At 49.3% G+C, this 27,896-nt stretch overlaps 1 protein-coding gene across 1 annotated transcript in view; it reads left to right on the top strand.

Annotated features, from left to right (window-relative positions):
- Positions 1 to 27,565, top strand: part of LOC141165289 (interleukin-1 beta-like) — a 41,677-nt gene extending 14,112 nt beyond the window's left edge. Inside the window, exons 5-7 of the mRNA XM_073650883.1 lie at positions 3,297 to 3,467; positions 6,343 to 6,482; positions 26,536 to 27,565. Of these exons, the coding sequence (XP_073506984.1) occupies positions 3,297 to 3,467; positions 6,343 to 6,482; positions 26,536 to 26,748 (524 nt within the window). The 3' untranslated portion in view covers positions 26,749 to 27,565. The remainder of the gene's footprint in view (positions 1 to 3,296; positions 3,468 to 6,342; positions 6,483 to 26,535) is intronic.
- Positions 27,566 to 27,896: the final 331 nt, after the last annotated feature.

The following is a 27,896-nucleotide window of genomic DNA, read 5'->3' as shown; positions in this document are numbered from 1 at the left end:
CAAGGCTTCCTGTAAATTTAAGGCATAGTCTCTGATGCTGTCCTGTGCCCGCTGCTTACATCCATAGAACCTCATTTTAATCTCAGCGGAGGTACGTGCATCAAAGGTACCCCGTAGCCGGGCCAGAATACCCTTCACAGTCCCTTTCTCCTCAATGGGCCATGATTTTACCTCCCTTTGGGCTGCGCCAGTTAACTGCCCTGTCAATATGCTGACCTTCTGCTCCTCTGTCAGGGGGTAAACTTGGAACAAACTATACAGTCTTTCCTTGAAGTCAGTTAGGGCATGGGGCTCCCCTGAATACTTGGGCAGCCAGGCCGCTCCCGGGATGTAGGGTAAGGAAAAGGGCATAACCGCTGCTGCAGCTGCGTTGGTGGTAGTGGGCGCCTCTGTGTCCGACATCTTCCTCCCCCCCTAGTGAAGCGTGGCCTACCTTCCGACGATCCTCTTCTGTAGGCCGCGGCTCCGCTGCTGCTCTGGACGAGGACCTGGCGTCGCACTCCGATGACGTCAGCGTCGCTCTCTCTCCCTTCCAGGACCTTGCGCAGCGTCGGTGCGTGGGGCGGAGCTTCGGATCTCGCGCGGTTTTGACGTCCACGCCCCTCTTCTTCCCGCGCGGCGTCCTGAAGATGGCGTCCGATGGCGGGAAGACGGCAGAAGACTGCGGGAAACGGTCCAAGATGGCTCCGGATGGCGGGAATCGGCTCCGGATGGCGGGAAACGACTCCGGACGGCGGGAAACGGTCCGAGATGGCGTCTGATGGCGGGAAACTTCTCCACAGGTAAGTTTACAACAGTCTTTTTCAGGCACGCAGTACCCGGTGGTTGCGGGCACGAAATCCTGCCGACTACGCCAAAGCTGACTCGCCCCCTGGGCCATGGGGCACTCGGATCCGGGCAATAGGGAGCGATGGGTGTAGTAGTGGCAACCCGGTTCCGTGGCTCAGGGTGGTCAGGCCAGTGGTAGTCCGTTATATTGATTATGTCCGACTATGCCACCCGTGGATTGCGGTTATTAGGAACCGCCGATGCTTGCAGACCGCTGGGGCTGATGAGGTGTGCAGCTATGGTAGTATGACTCCCCACGGGAAGAGTGCGGCCCCAGGGCAGTATAGTGGATGGTGGGAGTGATGGTAGTGCTGGAGGAGCAAGGAGCACACAGACAACAGGTTGCAGTCCAGGGTCTTTACTAGAACAGGTAAACTGACCCACAAACAGTCCCAGCTAGGAGGGGACCTGGATGTCTGAGAGCAACGGGGAAATTGGCCCTGGTCAGGGTGAGGGTGTAGGCCTACCGTGCTTTCTACGCTCCTTCTGGCTATCTCCTCCTGATAGGGTAACAGCCCACGTTTCCGAGCTTCCGTGCTTTCTCGCCTGTATGGCCTGCGACGTGGGTTCCTTTCTGCTCTGAGCCTTGTACGGCTTTACTGGTCCCTTCGGTTGTGGCAGGGCCTCCAGGCTTCTTAGGCCAAGGAATGTACAGTCCCTTGCGGACTGGTTCTCTGCTGGGGGATGTAGAATCCTTCCAGCCTCAGACACCAAAGTCTGGTAAAATAAGTCTTTATCTGCCAAGACAGGCTCTCTTCGCCTCTTGTCTCTGGCTGGTGGCTCTCTCCTACTGCCACACTTCCTCTTAGGTGCAATCAACTTTCTGTCCCTGCTCCACTCTGGGACACGTCTCAGAGCTGAGACAGGCAATCCAGTTCTCTCTAACCCTGTCCCCAGTACCAGCTTTTATAGGGGCAGCCTGCTCCCCCTACTGGCCTGAGACAGGAGGCATTGCATGCTAATGTTCCCCTGACCAGAGAACCTCCCCCCTGCTCTCAGACACAGCTTTATTACACTTGTGGCATCCAGGTAGGGTGACACATATATATATATATATATATATATATATATATATATATATATATATATTTGCTTCTATTTTTTTTATCCCTGCCTTCCAAGAGCCATAAAGAAGCGAAAAAACATATTTTGTGGTATGGAATTGCCATTATTTTTGGGTTTAATTCTTTCACTTTTCTTTCTCGTGTGTTAACCATATTCAGCGGATCAGAAAAATTATGGCTTACTACTTTTTTTTTAAAAAAAAAAAAGAAACACTTTAAAAAAATATTGTTTTGTGTCGCCATATTCTGAGATTTTTTTTTCATCAATAGAACTATATGGACTTGCTTTTTTTTTACAGGTTTTATTTGATCTGTATTATTTTATGTGATGAATGTCGAAATGGGGTGATTTAAATTTTTACAATTTGTGGATAGTTTATATTTTCAAAATATTTTTTTTTTCCCATTTATTTTGTTTTCGGTCCCATCTGAACCTGCTATTGCGTGATTGCTGGTATATTTTGTCATGAACGTGCTAATGTGGCAGATAGAGGGGCTTTAGCAGGTCCTCAGCTACCAAAATAACCCTTCTGTAACCCATGATCAGATCTGGAAAGCCAACGGGGTAACAGAGGGTCCTCCCCCTTGTCTTATTGCTTAGATGCTGCAATCTTTATTGACGGCGGCATCTAAGGGGGTTAAACTTCTGCCTTCTGACTTAGCTTCCATTGCTGCAGTTAGAGGGGATTGTGCCAGCTGCATAACACAGCCAGCACCTGCTGTGTATTGGGGTGAGCACAACCCAAGAGCCTGCGCCATTGCCATTTTGCAGCATTTTTTTATGCAAATTAAAAGCTGTTTTTTACAGTATTAGCAAAAGCTACGAGATTTCACAAATCTCATGCACACGCTTTTTTTTTTTAATATCATGACTGAATTAAAGAATTGCAGCATTTTTCAAATCGACAGAATTTTTGCACAATTTTTTACCAATAGTAAGCAATGAGAAAGTGAAAAGTGCTGCTGCAAAAAAAGTAACGGCTCTTTTAGTGAATAAAAGTAACTTTATTAAACATGCAATGTGCACCCAAAACATCACAGCCAAAAAAAAAAAGCACCAAAAACACCACTAAGTCTTGAATGCAGCGTCTTTTACTACTACGAGCAGGTTTTGGCTGCAGAAAAAAACGCTGCATGTGAACATAGCCTTTGTGTTTAATGGGGGTATCCAAGCTCTAGGAGATATTGCGAGGCAGCTGAACAATGCTCATGAGTTTGTCCAAAACAGGCAATAAGAGCTGCAGTATAAAGCATGGAAAATGGATGAGATAGGATTTGAGATGACGTTACAAAAAAGCAGCCAAGTAGCCAACTGCAGATGATTTTTTTTATTAACATGGTGATTTCTTAGTGTAAACCACAGATTAAGTGGTAAACATGTAACCTGCCCTCTTTTTTTAACAGAAAACATTGTCATCAATAAAGTTGAGATTGAAGATGCCCCGAGAACTAGGTTCCTGCACGTAAAATCATCGCAGCACAATATTCGAGACTCTAAACAGAAGTCCTTGAAAATAGGAGGCAATAACACTCTCGTGGCCTCATTTTTAGCAGGGGAGAATGTGCAGCTTGAAGGTAAGTCTGATCTCCCCGACTCTCTGCGCTCCGTGCACCTTCTGTAACGCAGATCCCTAAATGCTGATACCAGCGGCTCAGGCAATGTGCAATGAGAAAATAAAAGTAGATATGATAAAAAACAAAGCAATGTTTTTTTTACTCCCTAGATATAAAACCTTCTCGCCAACTCAAAATATAATATATGGAGGGTGTCGGCTGCATCGTACAGCTGGCACCTGCCTCTAACAGCAGCTATGAGGACTAGTTCTGATTGCTTCTGTAAAAAACCCTAAACCTGACTCTAGCCAAACCACTCCACCGCTCCTCCCCCTCACCTAAGATGGTTCTGGGGTGCTGATTTGTTGCTCTGGCAGCTAAAGGTAGGGGGCATAACAATAGCGTTTGCAAAAATCGCGACCGGGCTCGTTTGGGTGGTGGGCCTGCCAACGGTACGGCAAACCTCAACTGGATGTGCGTCCGCGGTCTCACATTCAGCTGAAGTGTATTGCAGTGCAGCGCCGCAGTGCAGCGCCGCAGTACACGCGGCCGGCCAATCAGAGGTCAGCGGCTGACGTCAGCGTGTACGTGACTGGGAGCGAATGGCAGTGACGTCTCTTGCATGTTGAAGTCAGCTGACAGCTTCAGAAGAGGGCGCCGCAGGGAAGAGCAGAGGGAAGGTGAGTATAATCATATTTTTTTTATGCATTAAATAACAGCGGCAAAATGGGATATGTGTATATACAAAGTATAAAATAAATTAAATGCTGTAATGAAAAAAAAATCAAAACTCCAGAATAGTAAGTCACTACACCTCCCTAAAAACAATCAAATAATGGGCGATCTTTCCAAAGTTCTGATGCTGGAGAAAAGTTGGGAATATATGGATATTCCAATACTGATTTTGTAATTGTATTGATGTAATTTATGGTTTTCTACTGAATGTGCGTGTCCTGTAAATGTTGATTTTACAAGAATGTGCACAATGAATCCATAATGTACCTTTCTGTATTTGATTTGCTGTATACTGTATTGCTGTAAAACGAGTTTATAAAAATAAAGTCATGAGCGATCAAAAATTAAAATTACCCCCAAATTATATCAATAACAATGACAGTTCACCACGCAAATGCCCTCACTCCGCTCCATGAATGGAAAAATAAAAAAATGATGAGTGTTAGAAAAGGGTGCCACAAACAAAAAGTTTTTTTTACAAAGTTCTGAATTTTATGCTAAAATATGACAACTATACAGAGTTTGGTATTGCCATAATCGTAATGACCTGGGAAATAATTTTTTATTGCCTAATGAACACTGTAAAGCAAAACCTAAGAAACTATGATGGAATGGCGTTTTTTTCAGCATTTCACTTAACTTGGATTTTTTTCCCATTTCTCCTTTACATGATTAAGCGAAAGGTGTCATTCAAGAACTACAACTTATCTTGGTAAAACAAGCCATCATATGGTTATTTTGACAGAAATAAAGTTATATCTCATGGTAAAAAAAGGGGGAGAAAAAAACAATCAGAAAATGAAATGTGGTGATTGTGTGAATAGATTAATTATTAAAAAATAATATGAGTAATGCATTCCTTTTAAAAATGAAATGCTCTGTCATCAAGTTCAAAAATCTGATATGCATCATTAGCTCGTGTTCTTGAAGACTCGGTTTATCCATGAATTATATGGATGGCCATATATTTTCCATGCCAGAAATAATGCCGGGGAATTCTTCAGAAACCAGACCCAAAAGAATTAAAGGGGTATTCCCATCTCCAAGATCCTATCCCAATATGCAGTAGGTTAAATAATAATAATATTAGCAAATACCTCCAATTAGAAATGCAGCATAGTTTTTCTCCACATAGTCCTCCATACAGAATAATGGACCCAACATAGTCCTCCATACAGTATAATGACCCCACATAGTCCTCCATACACTATAATGACCCCACATAGTCCTCCATACAGTATAATGGGCCCCACAAAGTCCTCCATACAGAATAATGGCCCCACATAGTCCTCCATATAGTATAATGGCCCCACATAATCCTCCATGCAGTATAATGGCCCCACATAGTCCTCCATGCAGTATAATGGCCCCACATAGTCCTCCATACAGAATAATGGCCCCACATAGTGCTCCATGCAGTATAATGGCCCCACATAGTCCTCCATACAGAATAATGGCCCCACATAGTCCTCCATACAGAATAATGACCCCACATAGTCCTCCATGCAGTATAATGGCCCCACACAGTCGTCCGTACAGTATAATGGCTCCACATAGTACCCAGCATCGCAGGCCAAATATAATTATCCTGAGGGCCAGATTTGGTCCGCGCGCCAGAGTTTGACATGTGTGGTCTAGATGAAAGCTGTGCAAGCCAGAGGTTACAAGAGTAAGTCACTTTACCAGCAAACGTCCATATCTTCTTCCCACAGCCATGTTTTAACATTTAGATGAAAGCTGTAAAGCTTTTTTTGTCTGTAGGGGAGAATAGCTCTATAATATGGCACAGAGACTGTAAGGGCGCACAGATATCTATGGGTGCCCTATATGGACCCACACACATGCATGGATCTTTGGCTACTTTTAGCTAAATGTGTATGGGGGGCCTCCTGACTCTCTCCCAACAGATGATGTTGGGTTAGACAAGGATCGGGTAATTCAAATTTTAATGTCTGACCCTTTTGTTATTCAAAAGAGAAGCCCCTGCCAGAGTCATCTGGCAGCGGCTTTCTCTGATCCCCCTTCATAAAAGCACATGAAGGTTCGGCTGAGAGCTCATGTGTTTGGGAAGATAGCTGAATGTTCTGCATAATCAAAGGTAAAATTATGTTTTATTCTTAGTTTATGTAACATGATAATGGAGTAATGTATTTCTTTGCAGTAAAAATAAAGGTGGACACTTACTTTGAAGCAAAACCCGATAAGGACAACCTGCCAGTCGCATTGGGGATTGTAGGCTCCAAACTCTATTTATGCTGCACTACAGAAGAAGGGACCACAAATGGGGTGCTCAGCCTCGCCGTGAGTATCCTGACCTAAAAAAACAATGATTTTCCTCTCCAGCGAGTACCTGTCACCTGTCCTGACCCATCTATTTTAGGAAATTCTTTCTCCATTAAATATCAACTCCTTTTTTCTTATAACCCTACATTATACTGTTATTGTAAGAATTGACAATTGAGTATTATCATTCCAGCTGTCAGAAGTCTGCTATTCTCAGCTTTGATTGGACACTGTGTGCCAGGACACATCCCCAACTGGTCACACCAATTGTTAAAGGGGTTGTCCGGGTCATCAATGTCTGATGGGTGGGGGTGCGACACCCAGGACCGCTGCCAATCAGCTGTTCCTGTTGTCGTCCGGAGCTGCTCAGTTGTGGAGCTGCACAGCACTGTTGACGGAATAGTGGCCACAGCCGGGTACTGCACATCCTCTTCCTATTGATTTGAATTGGATGTGCAGTAGCCAGCGGTGGCCACTATACCGTTGACGGAACTGTGCTGTGCAGATCCGCAACTGAGCAGTTCTGGTCGCTGCCAATATCAGGAACAGCTGATCGGCGGGAGTGCCGGGTGTCGCACCCTCACCGATCACACATTGATGACCTATCCTAAGGATAGGTTAAAGTCCTGAAAAATCCCTTTAACTTACTAATTTCCAGGAGGAATAACAGAGGAACTGCACAAAACAGAATTGGAAGTAAAGATGCCCAAGAATTGTTGATTCATAGGCTCTCCACTAATATATATACACTGCTCAAAAAAATAAAGGGAACACTCAAATAACACATCCTAGATCTGAATGAATGAAATATTCTCATTGAATACTTTGTTCTGTACAAAGTTGAATGTGCTGACAACAAAATCACACAAAAATCATCAATGGAAATCAAATTTATTAACCAATGGAGGCCTGGATTTGGAGTCCCCAAAATTAAAGTGGAAAAACACACTACAGGCTGATCCTACTTTGATGTAATGTCCTTAAAACAAGTCAAAATGAGGCTCAGTATTGTGTGTGGCCTCCATGTGCCTGTATGACCTCCCTACAACGCCTGGGCATGCTCCTGATGAGGTTGCGGATGGTCTCCTGTGGGATCTCCTCCCAGACCTGGACTAAAGCATCCGCCAACTCCTGGACAGTCTGTGGTCTGTGGTGGATGGAGCGAGACATGATGTCCCAGATGTGCTCAATCGGATTCAGGTCTGGGGAACGGGCGGGCCAGTCCATAGCTTCAATGCCTTCGTCTTGCAGGAACTGCTGACACACTCCAGCCACATGAGGTCTGGCATTGTCCTGAATTAGGAGGAACCCAGAGCCAACCGCACCAGCATATGGTCTCACAAGGGGTCTGAGGATCTCATCTCGGTACCTAATGGCAGTCAGGCTACCTCTGGCGAGCACATGGAGGGCTGTGCGGCCCTCCAAGGACATGCCACTGACTCGCCCAGGGGGGATATATGGGGGAAACTCGGTACCCGGGCCTTTACCTCCTTGGGATGTCGCGGCAGTCGGCTCCCGGGCCCGTCCTCTGGGTCACTCTTTAAAAGGGGTTTTAGTGTTTTTGTTAACAGTTTGTCTCGTGACGCCACCTGTGGTTTCTGGTAATAAGTAACGGCGTTGCTGCAGACCTCCGGGGGTGATGGGATGGCAGTTGGGATGTTTCTGCTCCCCACAGGCGGAGCGGGCCCCCGGGGCAGAGTTGATAGATGGGATGCAGGTGAGAGAAGGCGTAGAAGGGATGATGGCGCGGCGGCAATAACCGACAGACAGTGAGTGCAGTCATCCGATTTTACTCACAGTTCTTTTTGGATTCCTTAGGTACACTGTACAGGTTACCGCTTCCCGCGCCGCGCTGCGTTCACCAAGCAGGGGTTCAGAAGTCCCTCCGGCAATTCGAGAGTACTTATCGGGACCCCCTTTCTATATGTTCCTTTCCTCAGCCGACTTTCCGTGCTGGGTCTCTCCCTCCTGCCCTGCGCCTCACAAACTGAGTCCCAAGATGGCGTCCTCGGATCCCTCAGGGTCACCTGGAGTTCCCTGATTCTACACGGCTACCTTTCTTGGCTACTCGGATGCGAGTATGGCAACTGCACCATAAAAGTCAGAAGCCTCCGGTTTCCTAGCCGAGGCTTGAAGCGATATGACTAGCCCAGGGACCGGTTCCCTTCTTGCGGCCTGGTCCCTCTGACACTTGACAGATTAGAGCGTACGGGTGGCTTCTTGCTCCTTCCATACCCCTGGGACCCCTTCAGTTTCCGGAGCCTTCCTCCTCTGCTCCCCTCCTCTTCTCTCCTCCGCTGGGCCTCATTTACTAGGCCCACTCTGGAGCAGAGCTCCTGAAGAGCACCTGCTCCTCTTACTAGACACAGACCTCCACTTACTACTACTACTACTACTACTACTACTCCCCCTAACTAAGATGGGTCCCCTATTTATACTCCTAACAAATGCTCCCCTAAACTCCTTCCTCCACCCACACCCACTACTTGGTTCCCCATCACTCTGGTTCCCCCCACTACAACCAGGGACAGGGCTCAGCAGAACACAGTGCATCTTGCCCCTCCAGCCGGCCTGGAGCAGTGTAGTGTTGGATGCAGGTGTTGGGGTCCCGGGCTGCACCCTTTTCCTTACCAGAGAGTGAGGCACCACCAGTTGTAGTACCCCTGTGGCGACTGAACCCTCAGGGGCGCCACACCACCCCACACCATTACTGACCCACTGCCAAACCGGTCATGCTGAAGAATGTTGCAGGCAGCAGATCGCTCTCCACGGCCTCTCCAGACTCTGTCACGTCTGTCACATGTGCTCAGTGTGAACCTGCTTTCATCTGTGAAGAGCACAGGGCGCCAGTGGCGATTTTGCCAATCCTGGTGTTCTGTGGCAAATGCCAAGCATCCTGCACGGTGTTGGGCTGCGACACAACCCCCATCTGTGGACGTCGGACCCTCATACCAACCTCATGGAGTCGGTTTCTAACCGTTTGTGCAGACACATGCACATTTGTGGCCTGCTGGAGGTCATTTTGCAGGGCTCTGGCAGTGCTCCTCCTGTTCCTCCTTGCACAAAGGCGGAGGTAGCGGTCCTGCTGCTGGGTTGTTGCCCTCCTACGGCCGCCTCCATATCTCCTGGTGTACTGGCCTGTCCCCTAGTAGTGCCTCCAGCCTCTGGACACTATGCTAGACAAAAGAGGTAGGGTGGAAAAGCGCAGACCTTGTGTGAACCTGTATAAAAATGAAGTGTGCACGCAGGTACAGTGGTCTGCTCACCTCGGTGGGTTGTGCAGACCGCACAACCCAGGTTGAATCGCCACTGGCGCTGATAGCGCTGCCACGATGCCCTCAGCGTCTCCTCTGGGTTAGCAGACGGAGCTTCCTATCACGTGACTCCAGGAGCGGATCACGCAGGTGGTGACATCATTGCAGGTCCTGCAGCTAGAGATATATCCTGATCTCCGCAGCCCCAAGCCACAACTCCCAACGGGAAAAGTGAACAGTATGCAAAAGTGAAGTGGTCAGTGGGGCGCCCGATACTGAATAAGGCGCTGGGAGAAGATAAAAAACAAACCTCTTTATTGGTATTGCTAAGCCCAAGAGTGGGCTTAGCAATACCAATAAAGAGGTTTGTTTTTTATCTTCTCCCAGCGCCTTATTCAGTATCGGGCGCCCCACTGACCACTTCACTTTTGCATTCTGGACACTATGCTGACAGACACAGCAAACCTTCTTGCCACAGCTCGCATTGATGTGCCATCCTGGATGAGCTGCACTACCTGAGCAACTTCTGTGGGTTGTAGAGTCCGTCTCATGCTACCACAAGTGTAAAAGCACAACCAACATTCAAAAGTGGCCAAAACATCAGCCAGAAAGCATTGGTACTGAGATGTGGTCTGTGGTCCCCACCTGCAGAACCACTCCTTTATTGAGGGTGTCTTGATAATTGCCAATAATTTCCATCTATTGTCTATTCCATTTGCACAACAGCATGTGAAATTGATTGTCAATCAGTGTTGCTTCCTAAGTGGACAGTTTGATTTCACAGAAGTTTGATCCACTTGGAGTTATATTCAGTTGTTTAAGTGTTCCCTTTATTTTTTTGAGCAGTGTATATTTACGGTACCTGAAAATCCACCCTTCCACTCCTCCTGATTACTAGGCTCAAGAATGACTGAATAGTTTAGGGTGAACAATCTTTAAGCAGATACATAGTAAGGCTACGTTCCCACAATGAGCTTTTGAAGAGTTTCTGATGTTGCACCATTTCTGCACCCATTAAGTAAAATAGGTTACTTGCATTTTTTTTTAGAAAATATGCAGCATTAAAAACTCACCAAAAACTCATTATGTGAACTTGGCCCACTGTGCTTATATAATTTAGCGCACTATTTTAATACACTTGTTAGAATGGCGCATTACTTTGATAGTATAGTGAACAGTGGCGCACTTGACGTACTACATGGTTCATAGTACGTCCTTTAGCTTTAGATGCACAATAAATGTCTCCAGTGTATATGAAAGACATAGCTGAACGGGAGCGGGTGTGGAGAAGAGTAACAATGTTATTAAGGGAATGGGTGACCTGCAGGCACCAAGACAGGTTATCAAGCTTGGGGTTATTCAGTTTGGCTTAGGGCCGGTCTAATGACAATGTAGAAATATATGAAGGGACAGTGCAAAGATCATTCTAATGATATTTTTACACTTAGACCTGCGATAGGGACAAGAGGGCATCCTCTGTGTCTAGAGGGAAGAAGGTTTAATTATAATCACAGATACAGATTCTTTACTGTAAGAGCAGTGAGATAGGAACAAGAAGGCATCCTCTGTCTAGAGGAAAGGAGGTTTAATCATAATCACAGACGCAAATTCTTTACTGTAAGAGAAGTGAGATAGGAATGAGGGGGCGTCCTCTGTCTAGAGGAAAGGAGGTTTAATCATAATCACAGACACAGATTCTTTACTGTAAGAGCAGTGAGATAGGGACAAGGGGGCATCATCTGTGTCTAGAGGAAAGGAGGTTTAATCATAATCACAGAAACAGATTCTTTACTGTAAGAGCAGTGCAATAGGGACAAGGGGGCATCCCCTGTCTCTAGAGGAAAGGAGGTTTAATCATAATCACAGACAGACGCAGATTCTTTGCTGTAAGAGCAGTGAGATAGTGACAAGGGGGCATCCCCTGTCTCTAGAGGAAAGGAGGTTTAATCATAATCACAGACACAGATTCTTTACTGTAAGAGCAGTGCGATAGGGACAAGGGGGCATCCGCTGTCTCTAGAGGAAAGGAGGTTTAATCATAATCACAGATGCAGATTCTTTACTGTAAGAGCAGTGAGACTATGGATTCTCTACTGTAAGAGCAGTGAGACTATGGAACTCTCTGCCACATGATGCTGTAATGGTTGATTCATTGCAAAAGTACGAGAAGGGTCTGGACGCCTTTCTTGATAAATATATTACGGGTTATGAGCACTAGATTCTGTGATGGGGCGTTGATCCAATGAACTAGTCTGATTGCCGTATGTGGAGTCGGAAAGGCCATTTTCCCCTAATATGGAGCTATTAGTTTCTGCCCCCTGGCGTTTTTGCCTTCCTCTGGATCAACATGTTAGGCTATAGGTTGAACTCAATGGTCTTAAATGGGTATTACCATCTCCATAATCCTATCTCAATATGTAGTAGGTGTAATAATAATAACATTGGCAAATACTTTCAATAATAAATGTAGTATAGTTTTTCTGATTCTCTAGGTCTCTTTTCTCATGTGCAGGGCATTGCAAGACCTCAGGTATCCATGGTAATGACCACTAGCAACTAACTGTCACTATATCAGTGGTCGTAACTGACGCGCCCCTGGGCCTACTTAGTGTAGCGTTGCGCACGCGGGAGCCTACCCGGATCTGATAGGGGTAGTAGTCTCGTGGCGGTGACCCGGTCTGTGCCCAGGGAGTCAGACTAAGTGGCGGTATATTAGCAGTAGATGTTGGACGACTACGCCACCCGTTGAATGCAGCTATGGAGCTGCCGCTGCAGGGCAGACCGCTGAGGCCGGTGGAAGGATGGTGCAGCGTGGATGGTATAACCCCCAACGGGAGGGGTATGGCCTCAGGGCAGCCGACGTGGATGATGGGGGTAGCAGGAACCACTCAGAGACGATGCGGAGTAGTTCAGGGTCTTTACTGGTGATAAAGATAGACCCTCCCGGAGTACTGGCTAGCGGTCGGGGCCTGGTCAGTCTTTGAGCAGATGGGATCTCCCCTGGCCAGGCGGAGTTGTAGGCCTCCCCAACTAAATGTACTCTTCTGGCTACCTTGCTAGAGGCGGGAGAAAGTAGCCCACGTCCCTGAGTGTACCGTGTGGTGCTCACCCGTATGGCCGGTGACTCGGGGCCTTCTAGTGGCTTCCGCTCCACGACGGCGGTGCTGGTCCCACGCGTGTGACCGTGCCTTCGGGTTTCTTGGCCAGAGGACCTGAAATCCCCTGCCGGGCGGTTTCTGCTGCTGGGTCTGGGTTAATCCCCACAGCCTCGGACTCCGGGTCCGGTGGTAACTCTTCAATCAGGGCGAGCTCTTCAGCTGCCAGCCCGATTCCTTTTAGCACTGCTCCCACAGAGCTCCTGATCTCTCTTTCCTATAGCTGCTTCTCTTCTTCTCAACTCTACTCTTCTTAACTAACTAACCCTGCCTCAGCCCCAGTTTTATATAGGGGAAGTTCTTCCCCTCCCAGGACTGGGCAGGAGGTGTGGCATGCATAGGATTCCTGACCAAGAGACCTCCCACCTGCTCTCAGACATAACATTGCTATTACTGTGGAGACCAGACCCCTGGGGTGCCACATTCCCCCCTAGTGAAATTTAGTACTCCGGGACTAAACATATTTTTGTAAAACATAACAAGTAAAAACAGAAACAGTACAATAAAGAAAAACACATTAGGATGGTCACGGAACGTCCGCAACCGGGTGCAGTCTTTGAAGAAAACAAAGGTGTCCATTTCACCAAGAGACAGGGAGCCGTAACCAGGTAGGGGTCTGTCCTACCCCGAGTCCTTAACAGTTCTTTCAGTCCGTCCTGGGTTACGCCTCAACTATATACACAAAGGATTCCCGGTAAATCCACCAAAGACTCCTATAAATAACTAGAAACACATAATTATACACAAGCAACAATAAACAGGTAAACATTAATAAAATAGCTTGAACATTTAGATCCTCCACCGTATGGGCAGCTGGCCTCTAGTGACCCTAGTGGACCTACGGAGCTGGCTGACTGGTCCTGAGCTACAGGGTATAGGAGCTGTCAAGGGTAAACTGGGCAGCCGTCTACGGACTCTTTGGCTCACTAGGGGTATGGCAGGCTCACTATAAGCAGAGGGTTGATTTTCCTGGTCTGCTTGTGTGGGGCCTTCTGCCTCCTGGACCGGCTGTTCTTCCAGCTCCACCTGTGTCTCCGTAGGTCCTTGGGATGCTGGTTGGAGGAACGTGAGGACGGGTACCACAACAGCACCATTGACTTGAGTCCAAGACCGAGGGAAGTCTCCGAGCACAGTACTAACCATATCTTCCCTTTCCTCTACGGGTCGAGGGTCTTCTTGTTCCTCTTCAGGGTTCTGTAGCTGTTCGGGACACTTCTTCAGGTGATCCCGGGATACAATGGCTGTGGTTTCCCCTCCGTCTTTACTGATTGTACAGATCTTTGGGTTGTCGTGGCTTGAGGGCAGTACGGTGTACGGGTCCTTCTCCCACTGGTCGTCCAACTTGTGGAGCCGTCTTTTCCTCTTCAAGACCTGCTCTCCGGGCACCAGGGGAACAGCGGGAGCATACTGGTTGTAAGTTTTCTCTTGTCTTTCCCTAGCTTGACAGAGACTTCGCTCCACGCTCTCCTGTACTTTCCGGTACTGCTGCTGCCTCTCTGTGTCCCAGTCTGCTTCTGGTGAAGTGTCCTCGGGTGTCAGGACTCCCATCTCCAGATCAACAGGAAGCTTACCAGGTCTTGCCCTCATTAGGTAAGCCGGGGTACAGTTGGTGGAACCTACAGGGATGTGGTTGTATAGGTCCACCAGGTCGGGCAGCTTTTCAGGCCACAGACTACGTTCTTCCAGGGGCAATGTTTTCAGAAGATCTATCACCACCTGGTTCATTTTCTCACAAAGTCCATTAGTTTGCGGGTGATAGGGTGTTGTTCTAATCTTCCGGCAGCCATACAGGGTGCAGAACTCCTGGAAGACTTCCGCTTCAAAGGCAGGCCCCTGGTCCCTCAGCACCTGCTCCGGGTATCCATGCGGACGGCAGAAGTGCTGTTGGAAGGCTCTAGCTGCTGTGTGAGCCGTTAAGTCCTTGACGGGGACGACAACCAAGAACCGGGAGTAGTGATCCACGATGGTTAACGCGTAGACGTAGCCACTTCTGCTTGGGGTCAGTTTTACATGATCCAAGGCTACCAGTTCCAACGGCTGTCTGGTGATGATGGACCGCAGGGGAGTCTTCTGGCTGGCACGGTCCCTCCTTCTTAAGTTGCATGGGCCACAGTCTCTGCACCACCTCTCGATGGTTCCTCTCATGCCTACCCAATGGAACCGCCCGCGCAGCAGGAACTCCAGCTTCTTCCATCCGAAGTGCCCAGCTCCGTCGTGGTATGCCTCCATCACCATAGCTGCGTCTCTTCTTGGCACCACTACTTGCCAGATTAGTTCATGCGTCCGGGAGTTAACCATTCTGCGGCACAACTTCCCCTTGTAAAGGAACAGTCGACTCTTCTCAGCCCACAGTTGCTTGGCTTCCTCCGGAGCGTCTGGGTCAAGGCGTGCATCTGGCCGAGTCAGCATCTCCTTTACCAGTCGGACGGCAGGGTCACTGTCTTGCGTCTCCGCCCAGTTGTAATGAGGTAATGGGTTGAACGTAGCGGTTTGCTTACTTCTTACACGGTGGGAATACTGGATAGTCCCAAGACGGTGGAACGCGGGGAGTTCAACTTCTTCCAGTTCCTCTGAATCTTCCCCTACGTCCGGTAGGTTCGGCATCCTGGACAGGGCGTCCGCGTTGGTATTGGAGCGTCCTGCCCGGTATTTGATTGTAAACTCATAGTTGGACAAGCGGGCCATCCATCTCTGCTCTAGGGCACCGAGTCTTGCAGTGTCCAGGTGTGTCAACGGGTTGTTATCCGTGTACACGGTGAACCGGGAAGCAGCAAGGTAGTGCTTAAAGCGTTCGGTGACTGCCCACACCACTGCCAGGAACTCTAGCTTAAATGAGCTGTAATTCTCAGGGTTTCTTTCGGTGGGTCGCAGTTTTCGGCTGGCGTAAGCAATTACCCGTTCCTTCCCCTGCTGGATCTGGGACAGTACGGCTCCTAGCCCGATGTTACTGGCGTCGGTGTAGAGGATAAAGGGCTGGCTATAATCAGGGTACGCCAGGATTTCATCCCCCGTGAGGGCCATCTTCAGCTGGCGGAAGGACTCTTCTTCCAGCTTCTCCCATCTGAAGGGTGGTTTCTGGTTCTTGGCCTTCCTGGACTGGCCTATCAGGAGGTCCTGCATAGGAGCTGCCTTTTTGGTGAAACCGGGAATGAACCTTCGGTAGTAGCCTACCAACCCGAGGAACTGCCTCACTTCCTTTACGCTGGAGGGGCTTGGCCATTCCTTAATTGCGGTGATCTTATCAGGGTCGGGAGCCACTCCGTCAGCACTCACCACGTGTCCCAGGTACTGCACCTTTGGCTTCAGGAGGTGACACTTGGAAGGTTTCACCTTTAGGCCGTAACTTGCCAGAGCTTCAAACACTTCCGCCAGGTGCTTCAGGTGGTCCTCGTAGGTCTTGGAGTAGACGATGACATCGTCCAGGTATAACAGGACCGTCTCAAAGTTCCGGTGTCCCAGACAGCACTCCATCAATCGCTGGAAGGTTCCTGGTGCGTTGCAGAGTCCAAACGGCATGCAGGTAAACTCGCTAAGTCCCTGTCACGCTGTCTCTGTATACTGGAGGTAGGGGGCCTAAGCTGACCCTAAACTGGGGCCCTGACTAATCCCTCAACCTGGAGGTACTGTTAAAGGTACAGAGGTCCAGGCCGCCAGCGTAACCCCTACCTCCTGAGGATCCCTGCACCTAAGTAATCTAGTCCTGAGAAGGACCCCGATTACAACAAAAGGGGACAAGTAATAATATGCCCACACACAGTACTTAGACGAACGAGACAGTACAAGGGAAAAACCAAAACCACCTTGCATACAAAAACTACACAACTACAACAGAGGGAACACCAACGGGAAAGGTGTCACGCTGTCTCTGTATACTGGAGGTAGGGGGCCTAAGCTGACCCTAAGCTGGGGCCCTGACTAGTCCCTCAACCTGGAGGTACTGTTAAAGGTACAGAGGTCCAGGCCGCCAGCGTAACCCCTACCTCCTGAGGATCCCTGCACCTAAGTAATCTAGTCCTGAGAAGGACCCCGATCACAACAAAAGGGGACAAGTAATAATATGCCCACACACAGTACTTAGACGAACGAGACAGTACAAGGGAAAAACCAAAACCACCTTGCATACAACAACTACACAACTACAACAGAGGGAACACCAACGGGAAAGGAGATAAATGATAAAGCGAGGAAGGGAAAAAACACTCCAAATACACTTATCTCAGAAACTCCAAACACCACGATCCGCTCTGTTAGTCTGAATGAAATGCTTTCACCGACACTTCCCAAACAGACCAGCAGGCATTTGAAGGAGTCTCACTACAGCAGTATTGATTGCAGCTGGGCGAGGCTGGACCTCGTCTAGCACAGAGAGAGAGAGAATTAACTCCCTCACTGCCGAAAAACACAAAGCACCAACAAGTCAGCTGCGAGAAGTCAGGCTGTGTACTCGTGACGATCTTCGTGGCGACACACCCGTGACAGTACCCCCCCTTCTACGAGGGGCCTCCGGACCCTCAGGGCCAGGTTTATCCGGGTGAGTCGTGTGGAAGGCCCGAACTAATCGGTCTGCGTTAATATCCGACGCAGGAACCCACATCCTCTCCTCAGGACCATACCCTTTCCAATGAACCAGGTACTGAAGGGACCGGCGATTAAAGCGTGAATCGATGACCCTCGATACCTGGAACTCCAAGTTACCATTGACCACCACTGGAGGGGGAGGTAAAGGTGACGGTACCACCGGCGCCACATACCTCTTAAGCAACGATCTGTGGAACACGTTGTGAATTTTAAACGTAGGGGGGAGGTCAAGACGGAATGCCACCGGATTAATAATAGAACTGATTCTGTACGGCCCGATGAACCTGGGACCCAGTTTCCAGGAGGGAACCTTAAGTTTAATATTCCTGGTAGACAACCATACCCGATCGTTCACACTTAGGTCCGGACCAGACACTCTCCTCCTATCAGCCATACGTTTGTATCGGTTCCCCATAGTATTCAGATTCTTCAGCACCCCTCTCCATACTGAAGGGAGTGATGAGGAAAATCGTTCCTCCTCAGGAACCCCCGAAGAGCCCCCCCTACTGAAAGTACAAAACTGGGGGTGAAAACCATATGCCCCAAAAAACGGGGACTTACCAGTGGACTCGCTCCGCCTATTATTAAGAGCAAACTCTGCCAGAGGTAAGAAAGAAGCCCAGTCCTCCTGGTTCTCTGACACAAAACACCGGAGATATGTCTCCAAGCTCTGGTTCATACGTTCCGTCTGACCATTGGTCTGAGGATGAAAAGCCGATGAGAATGACAAATGCATCCCCCGCCGTGCACAAAACGCCTTCCAGAACTTGGACACAAACTGAGACCCCCGATCAGACACCACCTCGGAGGGTACCCCGTGAAGCCTCACAATCTCCCCAATGAACACCTGCGCAAGAGTTTTAGCATTAGGGAGAGCCGGAAGAGCGATAAAATGTGCCATCTTGCTGAACCTGTCCACTACAACGAGTATGACCGTTTTACCCGAAGACGGAGGGAGGTCCGTAATAAAGTCCATAGACAGATGAGTCCAAGGACGCTCCGGGATCTTCAAAGGTAAGAGGGCCCCAGACGGACGGGTATGTGAGGTCTTAGAGCGCGCACAAACCCCACAGGACGCGACAAAAGTTACCACCTCCTTATGTAAGTTAGGCCACCAAAACCGACGCGAGAGGAGATCCACAGTTGCTTTACTCCCCGGGTGTCCTGCAAAAACTGAGTTATGGTGTGCCTCGATCACCTTTTGTCGCAACTGATCTGGAACAAACAGTCTCCCCGGAGGTCCAACAGGGGCGTCCCCCTGAGCCTCCAATACCTCCTCCTCCAGCTCAGAGCATACTGCCAAAACCACCACCCCCTCCTGAAGGATAGGAATCGGGTCATCCGTATTCCCGGCCCCAGGGAAACTACGGGATAAGGCATCCGCCTTTACATTTTTTGACCCAGGACGATATGTAACGACAAAATTAAACCTGGTAAAAAACAATGACCACCTAGCTTGTCTGGGATTCAGACGTTTCGCGAACTCCAGATATAGCAGGTTCTTGTGATCGGTGATGACGGTGACCGGATGGACTGTCCCCTCCAAAAAATGGCGCCACTCCTCAAAAGCTAACTTAATGGCCAAGAGTTCCCTATTGCCGACATCGTAATTCCTCTCAGCGGACGACAATTTTTTAGAGAAAAAGGCGCACGGATGCCACTTACCAGGGGACGAACCCTGTGACAATACTGCTCCCACCCCTACCTCGGAAGCGTCTACCTCTACAATGAATGGCTGTGACGCATCAGGTTGAATGAGTATGGGTGCCGAGGCAAAACATTTTTTCAAGGCGGAGAATGCTTGACAAGCCTTGTCAGACCACCTAGAAAAATCCGTCCCCTTTTTAGTCATGCCTGTGAGAGGCTTAACCATGGACGAGAAATTACGAATGAACTTCCGGTAATAATTAGCAAACCCCAGGAAACGTTGTAGTGCCTTAAGATTCTCTGGCCGATCCCACTCAAGAACTGCCCGCACTTTCCCAGGGTCCTTACGAAAACCGGACGCTGAAACCAGGAAGCCTAAAAACTGGAGTTCCTGTACGGCGAACACACACTTTTCCCATTTGGCATACAGTTTATTATCCCTCAAGATCTGTAACACCTGCCTAACGTGCTCCTGATGAGACACCAGATCCGGCGAGTAAATTAAGATATCATCCAGATATATGACAACAAACTGTCCCACCAGGCGGCGAAAAATGTCATTAACAAAGTGTTGGAACACCGCCGGGGCATTAGTCAGACCGAATGGCATGACAAGGTTCTCATAATGCCCCTCCGGAGTGTTAAACGCCGTCTTCCACTCATCCCCCTCCTTCATCCTAATCAGATTGTACGCCCCCCTGAGATCCAACTTAGAGAACCATTTGGCGCCCACGATCTGATTAAAGAGATCGGGAATAAGTGGGAGCGGATACGGATCTCGGACCGTAATCCGATTAAGTTCACGGAAATCCAGGCAAGGGCGTAGGCCTCCATCTTTCTTCTTAACAAAGAAGAACCCCGCAGCCACCGGTGAAGATGAAGGTCTAATATGCCCCTTAGCCAGACTTTCTGAAATATAATCCTTCATGGCCTGCCTCTCAGGACCAGAAAGGTTATACAACCTAGCTTTAGGTAACTTGGCCTCAGGGAGCAGTTTTACAGAACAGTCATACTCGCGATGAGGAGGTAGTTCCTGACACCCTTTCTCCGAGAATACATCCTCAAAGTCCGCCAGAAATGGAGGTAAGACCCAAGGAGTAACCGCACCGATGACCGTGTTCATGCAGTTTTTATTACAGAATTTACTCCATTGGCTTATCTCTCTGGTTTGCCAATTAATAACCGGGTTATGCTTAGCTAACCAAGGAAGGCCCAAACCTATAGGAGTGGGAAGACCCTCCAACACGTAGCAAGACAACAGTTCTTTATGTATCGCCCCCACTTGAAGTTTTACGTCATGCACAGCTTGCAAAAAACTTCCCTGACCGAGAGGCCTGGCATCGATCGAGAATATGGGGATGGGTTTAGCCAACTCACTCAATCGCATACCTTGAACCCGGGCAAACCGAGCATCAACCAGATTAGCCCCGGCCCCACTATCCAGAAGAACAGATATCCTCTCAGTTCTCGTACCCACCACCACCTCCGCCGGTACGAGAAACTGAGACGAACCTAGGGACGAAATACCTACTCCCAGATTGCCGTCCACCACACAACCTGGGATCAACAGTTTTCCGACGACTCTTCACTCTGCAAGGGACGGGATGGACACCCCCCAATAAAATGTCCCTTTCTCCCGCAGAAGAAACACCTTCCTGTCTTATGGCGCACCACCGGTCCCCTCCCCCGAAATGATGTCCCTCCTAATTGCATAGGCACCTCTGGACTGACCAGGGGAACCACCATATGAGGGGACCTTGTAGGAGGTGGAGTCATCACAGGGGGTAGAGTTATCCCGCACCTCTCCCGAAGCCGTCTGTCAACGCGAATAGCAAGGGCCATAGCGGCTTCCAGTGACGCGGGAGAGTCATACTGTGCCAACACATCCTGTAATTTGTCGGATAAACCATGACAAAACTGGCTCCTAAGAGCCGGGTCATTCCACTGGGTGTCCGTGGCCCACCTACGGAACTCCGAACAGAATTCCTCCGCCGGACGATCTCCCTGCTGGATCCTACGTAACTTAGACTCAGCAAGGGAGATCCGATCTGGGTCATCATAAACGAGTCCCAGAGTAGCGAAAAACCTATCCACTGACTGGAGAGCCGGGGAGCCCGGGGGAAGAGAGAACGCCCAAGATTGTGGGTCCCCTTGTAGGAGCGAGATGACAATTCCCACCCTTTGTTCTTCACTCCCCGATGACCGAGGCCGCAGCCGAAAGTACAACTTGCATGCCTCCCGGAAAACAAAAAACTTGTCCCGCCCCCCAGTGAACCTGTCAGGGAGAGCTACTTTAGGTTCTGGTCCGGCTTGCTCCTGAGGATGCAAAACCTTGGACCTAACGTCCGCCAGCTCCATGGACAAACTCTGCAACTGCCGAGCTAGACCGGCTACTGGATCCATGGTAGCTGGAGAAAAACTAAGTGGGTCGGTGAAAATGTCACGCTGTCTCTGTATACTGGAGGTAGGGGGCCTAAGCTGACCCTAAGCTGGGGCCCTGACTAGTCCCTCAACCTGGAGGTACTGTTAAAGGTACAGAGGTCCAGGCCGCCAGCGTAACCCCTACCTCCTGAGGATCCCTGCACCTAAGTAATCTAGTCCTGAGAAGGACCCCGATCACAACAAAAGGGGACAAGTAATAATATGCCCACACACAGTACTTAGACGAACGAGACAGTACAAGGGAAAAACCAAAACAACCTTGCATACAACAACTACACAACTACAACAGAGGGAACACCAACGGGAAAGGAGATAAATGATAAAGCGAGGAAGGGAAAAAACACTCCAAATACACTTATCTCAGAAACTCCAAACACCACGATCCGCTCTGTTAGTCTGAATGAAATGCTTTCACCGACACTTCCCAAACAGACCAGCAGGCATTTGAAGGAGTCTCACTACAGCAGTATTGATTGCAGCTGGGCGAGGCTGGACCTCGTCTAGCACAGAGAGAGAGAGAATTAACTCCCTCACTGCCGAAAAACACAAAGCACCAACAAGTCAGCTGCGAGAAGTCAGGCTGTGTACTCGTGACGATCTTCGTGGCGACACACCCGTGACAAAAGGAGATAAATGATAAAGCGAGGAATGGAAAAAACACTCCAAATACACTTATCTCTGAAACTCCAAATACCACGATCCGCTCTGTTAGTCTGCATGAAATGCTTTCACCGACACTTCCCTAACAGACCAGCAGGCATTTGAAGGAATCTCACTACAGCAGCATTGATTGCAGCTGGGCGAGGCAGGACCTCGTCTAGCACAGAGAGAGAGAGAGAATTAACTCCCTCACTGCCGAAAAACACAAAGCACCAAAAAGTCAGCTGCGAGAAGTCAGGCTGTGTAATCGTGACGATCTTCGTGGCGACACACCCGTGACAGTCCCATCGGGGTGGTGAATGCGGTCTTCTCCCGATCCGCCTCTGCTACAGGAACCTGCCAGTACCCGCTAGTGAGATCCAAGGTGGAGAAGAAGTTAGCAGATTTTAAAGCAGCCAAAGACTCCTCTATTCTTGGTAAGGGGTACGCATCTTTGTGTGTGATACGGTTAATTTTTCGGTAATCTACACACATCCTCATGGTGTTGTCTTTCTTTTTGACCAAGACTAGTGGAGCTGCCCAGGGGCTACAGCTATCCCTGATTACCCCAGCCTCCTTCATGTCTCTAAGCATCCCCTTGGCGTGTTGGTAGTGTGCAGGGGGTACGGGCCGATACCTCTCTTTTATGGGAGGATGGTCTCCCATGGGGATGTGGTGTTCTACCCGCTTGACTCGCCCGAAGTCTAACGGGTGTTTACTAAACACTCTCTCGTACTCTTGAACCACCCGGTAGACTCCCTGTTTCTGGTGGGAGGGAGTGGAGTCAGTACCCAAATGTAGTTGCTGACACCAATCCTCCATTATTTTCTCAGAGCCGTTACCTTCCTCCGGATGAGATGGAGGCAAGGGTTCCACAGACTGTATAGAATTTTGGTTGATAGTATATAATTTGGCTAGCGTAGCATACCGGGGCAGGTATACTTCCCTTTTCCCAATATTTATTATGCGAACGGGTACCCTCCCATGGCGTACGTCAACTACCCCCCGGGCTGTCAAAATGGTGGGCCTACTGTCTGAGTAGACTGGCTCTACCATGGCCTGGTAATCTCTACCTCTCAGACCAATAGCTGCCCGGCACCAAATCATCATTTCACTTTTCGGGGGTATGGCAATAGGGAAAGGGTCACACATTCTTACGCTACCAATCTCACCGCCGGAGCGTTCCACTTGTTGCCGTCGCATCAGTGCCCGGATCTCTTTCTGGAGCACTCGCTGCTGGCCGGAGCTGGCGTTCTTGGCAACCTGCTGTAAAATGAAAATCACCTCTGCAAGACAATTTTCAATCACATTAGTTCCTAGCGTTATCTTTGGGTGACTCTCGCGCTTGTCAATGTCCACAATGATCAGTCCCTGTGCCGCCAGTTCGACTCTACCGATTTTAATGGTCATCTCTTTAAATCCGATCTGCGGCACGGGTTGACCATTGCTGGCGATGATACTCAAGTCGTCGTCAGGGTAGCGGGTTATATCCGAGTCATTCCAGTACTGCTTGAAGAGCACGTACGGGATGGTGGTGACCTGTGACCCGGTGTCAAGTAGGGCACTCATAGGGATGCCATCCAGTACCACAGGCAAGACTGGACGTCCTCCCACATATTTGTCGCGCCAGCTCGATGGGCCTGGTGATCTTTTTCCTGGGGGTTGGCCCTCTACCCCAGGTTGTGCCAGTTTAAAGGACAGTACCTTGCCATATGTCCGGGTTGATTGCAGCGGCGGCAGATGGGTTGTCCGTCCTCGTTGTACCGGTCGCTGGGTCTTCCTCTGGCCGGTGGGGTCCTCCTTGGTCGACGCCACGGGATGTCCTCCGGTCCGGATGCCAGCTGGATCTTCCCTGGAGTGGAAACCTGTAAAAACTGCACAGTTCGGGTTAGCGCAGCAACGCTTTTAGCTAGCTCTTGGACCTGATGGTGCAGGTCTGGAGCCGGGTCATTGTTCAAAGCCTGCGCATCAGCCCCCACAGGCCCTGCCGACAAGGGCGCCGCCTCCTGGTGGTAAGTGATAGCTGGGCGCCTGTGGGTCACAACGCCACCCGGTGCCGGTTCTCGGAGCACCCGGATGGCTCTGTCCTTGAACTGTGCAAAGTCCAGATGAGGATCCTGTAAGGCTATGGCCCGCAACTGGGTTCGGTGGACATTGCAATATAGTCCCTCTATAAATTGTTCGGTCAACAGCCTGTCCTCGTTTCCCACGCTGTCGGGGTCGGTCTGCTTAATGGCTCTCAGGGCCTCTTGTAGGTTTAGTGCATAGTCCCTTATACTCTCATGTGCTCGCTGCTTGCACCCATAGAATCTAAGCTTAATCTCGGCTGAGGTGCGGGTATCAAAGGTGTCCCTCAGCCGGGTTAGTATCCCTGCGACAGTCCTCCTCCCAGGTGGCCAGGACTTTACCTCCCTTTGGGCTGCCCCGGTTAGTTGGGCCACCAGGATGCTCACTTTTTGCTCTTCTGTGAGGGGGTACACCTGGAAGAGGCTATCCAGCTTTTCTCTAAAGTCATTCAGGGTATGTGACTCCCCTGAGTATTGGGGTAGCCAGGCTACTCCCGGGATATAGGGCATGGTAAAAGGCATGACTGCAGCAGCGCTGGCGCTGGCGGGGGTTGAGGCAGTGAAGCTCTCCTCCGTATCCGACATCTTTCTCCCCCCCTAGTGGACCGTGGCCTACCTTGCGATGATCCTCTTCCGTAGGCCGCGGCTCCGCAGTGGATCGTCAGGGTTGAGGACCTTCCGTCGCGCTCCTGTGACGTCAGCGTCTGCTGGGCTCCTTCCAGGACCTTACGCGACGTCTGGACGTGAGGCGGGGCTTCAGTTCTCGCGCGCTTTCGGAGTCCACGCCCCTCTTCTTCCCGCGCGGCGTCTTCAAGATGGCGTCCAATGGCGGGAAAACTCCACGGAAGGCGGGAAGAAGGCAGAAGATGGCGCCGGATGGCGGGAAAACTTCGCGGATGGCGGGAAGAAGGTAGAAGATGGCGCCGGATGGCGGGAAACCTCCACGGATGGCGGGAATCTTCACCACTGGTAAGTTTGAACAGTCTTTTTCAGGCACGCAGTACCCGGTGGTTGCGGGCACGTAATCCTGCCGACTACGCCAAAAGCTGACGCGCCCCTGGGCCTACTTAGTGTAGCGTTGCGCACGCGGGAGCCTACCCGGAGCCGGATCTGATAGGGGTAGTAGTCTCGTGGCGGTGACCCGGTCCGTGCCCAGGGAGTCAGACTAAGTGGTGGTATATTAGCAGTAGATGTTGGACGACTACGCCACCCGTTGAATGCAGCTATGGAGCTGCCGCTGCAGGGCAGACCGCTGAGGCCGGTGGAAGGATGGTGCAGCGTGGATGGTATAACCCCCAACGGGAGGGGTATGGCCTCAGGGCAGCCGACGTGGATGATGGGGGTAGCAGGAACCACTCAGAGACGATGCGGTGTAGTTCAGGGTCTTTACTGGTGATAAAGATAGACCCTCCCGGAGTACTGGCTAGCGGTCGGGGCCTGGTCAGTCTTTGAGCAGATGGGATCTCCCCTGGCCAGGCGGAGTTGTAGGCCTCCCCAACTAAATGTACTCTTCTGGCTACCTTGCTAGAGGCGGGAGAAAGTAGCCCACGTCCCTGAGTGTACCGTGTGGTGCTCACCCGTATGGCCGGTGACTCGGGGCCTTCTAGTGGCTTCCGCTCCACGACGGCGGTGCTGGTCCCACGCGTGTGACCGTGCCTTCGGGTTTCTTGGCCAGAGGACCTGAAATCCCCTGCCGGGCGGTTTCTGCTGCTGGGTCTGGGTTAATCCCCACAGCCTCGGACTCCGGGTCCGGTGGCAACTCTTCAATCAGGGCGAGCTCTTCAGCTGCCAGCCCCTGATTCCTTTTAGCACTGCTCCCACAGAGCTCCTGATCTCTCTTTCCTATAGCTGCTTCTCTTCTTCTCAACTCTACTCTTCTTAACTAACTAACCCTGCCTCAGCCCCAGTTTTATATAGGGGAAGTTCTTCCCCTCCCAGGACTGGGCAGGAGGTGTGGCATGCATAGGATTCCTGACCAAGAGACCTCCCACCTGCTCTCAGACATAACATTGCTATTACTGTGGAGACCAGACCCCTGGGGTGCCACATTACCATGGATACCTAAGGTCCTGCAATGCCTGCACATGAGGAAAGAGACATAGCGAATCAGAAAAACTATACTACATTTCTTATTGAAAGTATTTGCCAATGCTATTATTATAGGATCTTGGAGATGGGAATACCCCTTTAAGTCTACCTTCACCCTTATAACTATGGAGCTATGAATGTATGATAAGTGAAATTCTCAGAATCTGAGCTAATTTTTTTTAATTTTGTCTGTTTAACTCAGGAAGTTGACGATATAAAATCGAAAGCGGACGATGACTTGTTACCCTTCATCTTCTACTACAGAAAAATCGACAGTCACAACAATACCTTTGAATCGGTGGCCATCCCTGGATATTATTTAAGCACCTCTCAAAATGAGGGTGCGAAATTACATCTAAGGCCGAGGAGCGAAGTCTTCATCAGAGAGTTCAGACTGACGCCAAGTTTAGGTTGAGATGCAGACACTTACTTGTATGTACAGAGGACAATGGCTCCTCAGACATTTCCTTCTGGATCTAACAAACAAATCATGGTCACATCTGCACCTCCACATCCATGTCAAGAGGGACACGGTCAGCGTCAGACTTAAGAACATTGGGCCCACCAGAGGATTTGATTCTGAGGGCCCACCTTTCTCCCCCACTCAAGAGCCCCCTAGCAGCTGCAAAGTTTGCACTATGAACTCTCCTGAAGGAGAAGCCAGGGCCCACCAGAGGATTCTCTGGTTCTCTGGTGGGCCAGTCCAACCCTGGGCACGGTACTGGATGAAGCAGATCATTACCCTGGGCAGAGGGACTATCCGGCTGGATAAGGAGCACTTTAGAGGCACACTGACCATCCAGATAAGTGGAGCACCTCGCCCTCGAGCCTGCTGCATGGTTTAACAAATTGCACTTTAGTCTGTTATCATCAAGGTATCCTTCAGAAGTTCTGAGGTTTTCTTCAGAAATAACAGAATCGATTATACCAAAGAGGTTATAAAGGTTTGGAAAAACATGACAGCATTTTATTTTTTTTATAAAAAAAAAAAAACAGCGCCACATCTTCCTACAGGTTATATGTGGTATTGCAGCTCAGTCACATTCTCTACAATAAAGGAAAACTGCAATACCAGAAACAACCTGTAGTCAGGTGTGATGGGGTTTCTGGAGGAAAGAAGCCATATTTTATTATTATTTTTTTTAACTCTTGGAATACTTTCATAAAGCTTTCTCAGTTAGAAAAGAAATAAGTATAACTCAATGAAGAGTTTTTATGTTATTTCTAGCTGTATTTATATTATGTAAAAGGTTATTTTGTATTATATTTATTTGGTGTTAATATTATTTATATTATTATTATTATATTATTTGTCATTTTTATAATTATTGTCATATTGAAAAAAAAAAAAAAAAAAGAAGACGAACAAATAAAACCCTAAGTTTTGATGATCGTGATGAAAATAGTGTAATGAGACAAATTGACCTGACAAATATACTCTGAAAGGAAACAGATGAAGGGGGCAGAAACTTTCTCTGAGAATCTTAATTTTATATTTCAAGATAGAGAAGCACTTTGGGGAGCCGATCATACATATTTATTGGAAGGCTGGGGAATAGCAAG

The sequence above is a fragment of the Phyllobates terribilis genome, unplaced genomic scaffold, assembly GCF_046119375.1.
Source record: "Phyllobates terribilis strain yellow unplaced genomic scaffold, ASM4611937v1 Scaffold_11__3_contigs__length_659146591, whole genome shotgun sequence".
NCBI lineage: Eukaryota > Metazoa > Chordata > Amphibia > Anura > Dendrobatidae > Phyllobates > Phyllobates terribilis.
Note: the sequence above shows the minus strand (reverse complement) of the source record. Positions and strands in the feature narration are given on the sequence as shown.